The sequence below is a fragment of the Andrographis paniculata genome, unplaced genomic scaffold (genome assembly GCF_009805555.1).
Source record: "Andrographis paniculata isolate CXL003 unplaced genomic scaffold, ASM980555v1 Contig83END, whole genome shotgun sequence".
NCBI lineage: Eukaryota > Viridiplantae > Streptophyta > Magnoliopsida > Lamiales > Acanthaceae > Andrographis > Andrographis paniculata.
In genome coordinates, this window is record NW_026137621.1 from 118704 (window position 1) to 125830 (window position 7127).

At 35.7% G+C, this 7127-nt stretch overlaps 1 protein-coding gene across 3 annotated transcripts; it reads right to left on the minus strand.

Moving 5' to 3' along the window:
• Positions 1 to 258: 258 nt before the first annotated feature.
• Positions 259 to 6844, minus strand: LOC127241857 (tubulin gamma-1 chain). Of its 3 annotated transcripts, none has more exons than XM_051261087.1 (12): positions 6503 to 6844; positions 5443 to 5643; positions 4589 to 4700; positions 3709 to 4109; positions 2935 to 2988; positions 2756 to 2860; positions 2038 to 2112; positions 1911 to 1955; positions 1385 to 1513; positions 900 to 1004; positions 710 to 822; positions 259 to 485 (listed from the first exon to the last, which is right to left on the minus strand). In XM_051261087.1, exons 1-11 carry the CDS (start codon positions 6629 to 6631, stop codon positions 754 to 756), a joined length of 1425 nt encoding a protein of 474 aa, XP_051117044.1. In that variant the 5' UTR covers positions 6632 to 6844; the 3' UTR covers positions 259 to 485; positions 710 to 753. The 3 variants fall into 3 exon arrangements, with proteins under 3 accessions (XP_051117044.1, XP_051117043.1, XP_051117042.1); XM_051261086.1 differs by having other exon boundaries at positions 259 to 555; XM_051261085.1 differs by having other exon boundaries at positions 259 to 822.
• Positions 6845 to 7127: the final 283 nt, after the last annotated feature.

Here is a 7127-nt window from a genome sequence, read left to right on the forward strand (position 1 = left end):
TAATAAAATAAATAAATAAATAATTGATCAATCATATATATATATTTTTTTTTTATCTAGCAGCAGTTACGGCTGATAGTACAGACTAACACATTATATATAAATTTAAACACAATAAAATTGATAGTAAAATACTAATACTTTATACCCCATACATTTTATGTTATATTTTCATAATATAGTATTTTCATGCGCTGCGCTGATTAGAGCAATCATGGGGATAAATCCCAATTGGCACCCTACCCTAAGACACAGATCTAAATGAAATCTCAATCATGCTGGAGTTGCTTTTCACCCATTACTCCACAAAACAACATAACATAACAAATTTCATATACAACTAGAATAGTGCAATGAAACAAGAAAGAGGTGTCTGGAACTCATTCTACCCTTCTCTCTCTCAATCTTACCATCACCACCAACACCAGCAGCAAAAGCATAGCTTGAACGCAGTAAAATTCCCAACACATAAGCTCTCAACCAACCTTATAACAAAATGAAATAACAAAGTGGTTGAAAGAAACACCAGTCACTCAAAGAGGACAGCATCTGTCACTACAGGCAAGCAGAAATAGAATTGATTATAAATTAATACATTCGCCGCGCAAATTACAGAAACCATAATCATGCTTTGTCATTGAGAGATTTATGCATATTAAAAATTTGAGTGGAGCTAAAAAAAAAAAAAAATCCAACACAGAGAACAAACCAGAATGTATAAGTAGAGCAGCATATGAGAAAGGCAAATGGCAATCAGATTGCTAATTTGGGATCCACTGTACCGGAAGCATTTCCTTCTCCAGACATGAGGTGGTCCGGATCCTGCACAATCACACAATAATGGATGCATACCCGAAAAGAAAAGAGTATACAAATAATCCACAGAGGCAGCACGTTACCTCCATTCCCCATTTTATGTAATCCCGTGATTCACAAGCCTTGTACTCATCTACAAGACTATCAATGATGTCCCTAGATTCATCAAACTCTGAAAGATCATTGTCCTGAGAGTATTGCAACACGGTTAATTTTTTAGGGCGGACAATTCCAAACGGTCAGAACTATAGAGATCTAATTATACTTAGCCATTCGAGTCCAAACAAGAATGCAGCAAAAGTTTACACTGATCATAAATAGTCACAATTACATTTATCAAGTGCTCGCTAGGTAACCTTAAGAGGATGAGCAAAAGAAAGCTAAAAGTGTCCCTTTGAGACTTCATGCACTATGGTGTACCATAAATTTGGTGACTGGTGTGAGCATACATGTACAAAAGAGCAGCCATGAATCGAACAAAAAGTTTTTAAAATACAGATGGCAACATCGATAAAGCTTAAAACCAGCAATATGCTGAAATAATAGATAGACAGATGCAGAAACTTACAGCAAACATAGGGTAATTTCTGTAGTTATCAAGAAAAGCTTGTCTCTTTCTCAGCTTGTCGTATTGGCTTAAACACTTGGAGAATAAATGGCGAATGCCCGTGTGACTGGCAAGCATGAGTCCACTCACCTAACAATTACATAAAGAGCATATGAATGAGACACTTTCATATTTGAAGACTTTAAGTTAAAGTGCCACTACATTCAATATTAACCATATCACACAAGTACTACAGAAACATATACAAAAATTCACTTGCTTTGAATTTTCTTGTCATAATGCATTGCATGTCTATAATAGTTATATGACGTAGCTTCAATAGAAGAACAATAGGCGTGAAAGGGAAAAATATTACGATCACCACAATTAATTTACCAAAACATATCTGTGTCAATAATTGCGCTCAATGGTTTGATGTACAAACAATTGTAAGGCATAAGCAAGCAGTTGAGCAAAAGATGAGTTGTGCTCTATATCCAAAAATAAAATTTAATAAAAAAGCAAACTGTTAAGAGTAAAATCTTACTCGGTGAGCTGTTTGGACATAAGGAGATTTCCGGGACAGTGCAACCTACCACAAGATGGTTCAAGTGTTTTATAACCATGTTTAAGAATAACATTTTCAAAAAACAATGAATGTATATTCAACATACCTGAATGCTAGCAGGTCCCCATTCAATGAAGTTAACAAGTTTCCTCTCACGTATTCTTTGCAGACTTTCATGAACCTGTGAATAAGGTCAATCATAATGTTTAAATTAGCTAAGCTGTGAAGTGTGAACACCTTAGCATAAAAAGATTAAAAAACAAACACAGAACGGGGTCCTCCACAATGAGCATCCTAAGCAATCAAAGTGCCTATGAAATATCCATGATTCAATGTCATCAAATAAGATAAAAACATCAAACTCGCTGATGCATACAACACACATCCTCGTCAGGGGACAGATAAGGGTAGTTCATAATAATCAACTGTTGTCCACAATGTAACCAAGTCATTCAAATGCTTCTACATCCCCATCTCACTGAAACCTAATAAATAATAACTGACACTTTTCTGTAGTTGTAATATAATATCACCCACTTCTATTATATTAAAAAACTATCTATCAAGAGACTGCTTCAACCATTGTCAGGGCCTTGAGAAACTTCAACATGACATAGTGATTAATTTTCTTACAAATGGCTAAATGTACGTGCAACTATAGCTACAGAACTTCGGATCTGAAAAAATAACTTTAAAAGCATCTATTGGGTAAATAAATGTGAATAAGCTTTATTGATTATACTGTAAATTGTCATGACCTAAATCCTGATAAATGATCATATTTCCATTTCTAAAAAATTTGTTAAGGTAGTTGTCAAAATTACCTGAGTAGGATCCACCTCACCCTGGATGATGTTTAAAATTGATATGTATTTTGCCTGGCTAGCTTCTTTGGTCCGAGCACAAGAGGAAACCATGATATTTTTTGTCTGTTAAGGTAGAAACCATGAGAACATCTTTCACACATGTACAACAAACACAGATCATTTCTAATTTGTCTTGCCTGGAGAAGTCTTCTCATCACATCAAGTACGGTTGTTTTCCGGATAACATTAGCCTGCCAATTGGATGCACCAGTATTAGATTGCGAATAACAATTGAAAGAACAAAAGATGATTTTATTTCTGGAATCATAGATGAAGTAAGAGAAAAGCTTTATTTATTGCCTTTAACAGATTGAACATGCAAAATCCTTAAATATTTAACATCAACGGTCAAAAACTGAACAATCAATCAATATCAGTATCTAGTAGCATCTTATAAGTTGAAACCCAGTAGCATGCTAAAATGGTACAAACAGTTCTGCAAAATAAAATAAAATAAAATAAAAACTCAGTAGTATGCTAACTTGTCATTTTCAACAAAAACGTGCTGGCTGTTAAAGATGAGTTGCATTGAAGTACATTTAGCAGCAAGAATGTCAAGTATGAGCACAAAGGACTTAGAAATGTAGAAGAAGACAATTCCCTCTCACACAGAGCATACTTCATTAATTTATATAAAAAGTTGTAAACTGATACAAGACAAATAAATGTGAAGCTCCAATGCTAGTCACTACAAATGATTCAACTTACTTTGTAGATAGCACAGATAAATCTAATTGTAGATATTTTAGAGAATGATTTTCCTAGTAGTTATCTGCTGCCTTTGAGTTCTATCCTAAGGAAAATATTCATTTCGTTCGATTGTAATGGAGTTCAGAACGTGTTCTTCCTGTCATCTAACTTCAAAAAAAAAAAAACTCAATACTAATCAAAGTTAGTCATCGACATCAGACCTGCCGCTCCACTGTGAGAGGTGTATATCCAGTCATCAGGAAGTGGCATCGAGGAGTCGGGATCAATGAAGCAAGGAGGCCAACCAAGTCATTATTCATATACCCTGGATAGCGCAAGGTGGTTGTACTAGCTGACATGACAGTAGACACAAGAGAATTTGTTTGGGCAAATGTGGGAGTTGTGATATGCAGCCTCTCAACAGCAATTCTATTTAATGCAGTATTATCAAGAACAACTACGCAATCTGCATTCAATGTTAATCTTTTGAGTGTTAGAAGGGAGTTGTACGGTTGAACAACCACATCACTTGTCTCATTCTGGTTTGGAAAAACACTATATGTCTGAACAAGTTTTTTGCTATAACGATCATTCAATGTCTCCAACAAATAAGAACCCATGCCTGCATGAAAGCAACAAATTTAAGATTAAGCATGGATAATATAAAGAGATAATATAGTCATTCAAATTTGATAGTGATTAACAACAAATTAGCACGATATAGGGTCCTCAAGGATCCCTTGCTGATAGGTCAAAAGGTTAACCAGACAATTGAGCCTTCTTGCAGCTGAAATCAGACACAAACACTGGATAGATAAACCTATGGCCTATGAATTGGTTTCTTCGGGAGAGAGGGATTTGTTGTAGTGTTGGGATTTCTTAAATGAATGTCCAAATGGGGGATTCCATCCAAACAAAAAGTAAAAAACAAGCCACTCCAAAACAATGATAGCAGTATGAAATTTAGTACAATAACCGTAGATATCAGATTTATATTTTGGAGAAATATATACTCAAGCACACATTTAAGCATAAGTAGTTTGGCATTACTAAACCAATAGCTTAGTTTCAGTATAAAATAGGTCAAAAGGGATATATCACCTGAGCCTGTTCCCCCAGCAATAGAATGACATAGAACAAATCCCTCAAGACTATCACTTCCATCTGCCTCTCTATCAATCATGTCCATTAGATCCTCTTCATATTGCTTGCCCTAATTAATATGATAAAAGTGGCATCAATAAAAGAGAAAATAATGAAAGTTTGACAAACTCAAAGACTATGCATCAAGGCATTAAACTCATAATGAAAGTAAATATATGAATTTCAATGAGAAATACAAACTACATCTAACGCTGCATGCCCCTAAGCACATATGAGACCCTGCTGCAAAATCATGAAATGCATTGTGTTCATTCGGCTATCAAATGTCCCACGTTGCTACGGAAGTAGAACAAATCTTTTCATGAATGATAGAAGCTTCCTCTCACAAGTCCCAACAAAGTGCCAAGTAACATCTCTTTTACGTGCCAATCCCAAATAATGCGAAGCACACAACTAGTCAAGATTATGGCTCTAATCAAGTCAGTGCCCAAAAGGCAATATGATACAATGTCATTACAGTCCAATGCAATAAGGAGGCACGTAAGAAAGACTACAGGGTAATGGGTTCTACAGGCAACTCTTTCAAATTATCATAATTTTGAGAAATAAAAATCCAGAATAATGAAGCTCATCACAAACTTCTACAAATCCTTTTCAAATAGGAGAAACTGTATCCAATGGTGTAAATAAACCATCCAACTGTAGAAGTAACCAAAATCAGATGAATAGTCTTTGCAGAAGGTGGATTCAGATGGCACAACGAAAGGCTTCTTAATCGCATGATAAAAGGGTTCAAACCGCACCATCTGTTTATGTGAGATTACTATTTATTGAATAAAAATATCCCATACCTGGTGATATCCACTTGCCCAATTATTTCCAGCACCCCCTCCATGATCTGCTATGAATATATTCTCGTGATTGTACAGATTCCTGTATTCACTGTTTTGGATGCCATTGATCACTCTAGGCTCCAAATCCATAAGCAATGCTCGGGGTATATAATGTTGGTCGTCCGCTTGATAGAAAAACACATCTTTTCGGTCACCTCCCTGCAGCAAGTATATTCAAAGAGACATTTATTATTATGCAAGCACTTGTCTTTAATCGAAAATTCAATGTATCAGATGAAAAAGACAGATATCCAATCACAATTAAGATGAGACAAAGGTCCTTAAGTCAATACTCTGAAGTGTAAATTTCCGAACATTTAAATGAATACTCGCAAAATAATTTCCAAGAACAGCATGCACTTTATCTAGAATTGATGATACATTTCTTAAACCTTTCCCAGTTTTAGTTACAAAACAAGACATAGAATGTGTGGTTAATCCTGTAAAAAGTAGTCCCAAACACATTTCGACAAACAGCAAGTAGCATTAATCAGTAGAATTTTTAATTAGACAATGCTAATGTAATGGAGTCATTAAAACAGCAACTTCGAATTGAAAGCTTCAATCAATATATATAGATGATTGATTCCTAAACCAACATCCAACGGACTGTCACTCCGGATTTCTTCCCTCAGTCACTCACAACCAAACCAAGCCAAACCCTAAATCATAAACCCTAACACTCTCAGCGAGATTGTCCCTGGCTTCGATTTCCAGCATTCACAGATAAGTCGCACTTACAAAAGTTAACAGCCCGCGCGCTAACAATCATCATTTCAAAAATTAATTAATGACGAAATCCTTAACCACTAAATAAATAACCATCAAGTCTTGCACAAATTCAGCAGATTCAGACGATGAAAACGGCATAATTGAAACAATCAATCAACATTGCCTTGTGTAGAGGCCTCGTCGAAGTACACCAGACAAAACGCGACTTACAAGGGTAGAAAAAGAGGAAAGTAAAAGACAAAAAGAAAGGAGGAGGAGGAGGAGGAGGAGGAGGAGGAGCAGAAACCTGAGTAGCGAAATCTTCAAGAATGCCTTCTTTGCTAATGCCGTGCTCGAGGCAGAGCTGCTTCCAGAACTCCATCCCGATCTGGTTGCCGCATTGGCCCACTTGCAGGGTGATGATCTCCCTCGGCATGATGTTTCTTCCCAAAAACGAACTAGGTTTGAAGTGGTAGTAGCAGAGTAAATCCTTGACGTTTTGAAGGAAGGGGCGAGGAGCCGCCGGCCGACTTCAGATGGGATTCCCTTCTCCTCTTCTCTCTACGAACCCAAAAGGAAAAAGCAAAAACGACAATAGCTCTTGATTGAAAATGCGCGGCGCCAACTTCATCCAATTTTTAGCGTTTAAGGGATCCACCTTGCGATACATAGTTTTTGCTTTTAGTTATGACACTAAATTTTGTTACTTGTCGTATCATAAAATAATTATTTTTTAAATTATATATTATTATTATTATTATTATTATTAAAAAGGAAACCTATGTAATTTTATAGATAGATTGGATTTCAATCACTTTATCTACAAATTTATTTGCAATTCATTCCCTTTTCAAATATAGATTGTATTTAATTTTCAGTTATTTTATTTGTGCACTTCACTCATTCTCGAATATGTACATGTGAAATATCAA

Bases quoted from the DNA above. Each gene is read 5' to 3' on its own strand.
- LOC127241857 (XM_051261087.1), bottom strand. From the start codon at position 6,631: ATGCCGAGGGAGATCATCACCCTGCAAGTGGGCCAATGCGGCAACCAG. The intron at 2,861-2,934 runs GCAAGACAAATT...CTACCTTAACAG, and splicing joins TGATGAGAAGACTTCTCCAG to ACAAAAAATATCATGGTTTC. The intron at 1,956-2,037 runs GTATGTTGAATA...ATCTTGTGGTAG, and splicing joins GGGGACCTGCTAGCATTCAG to GTTGCACTGTCCCGGAAATC.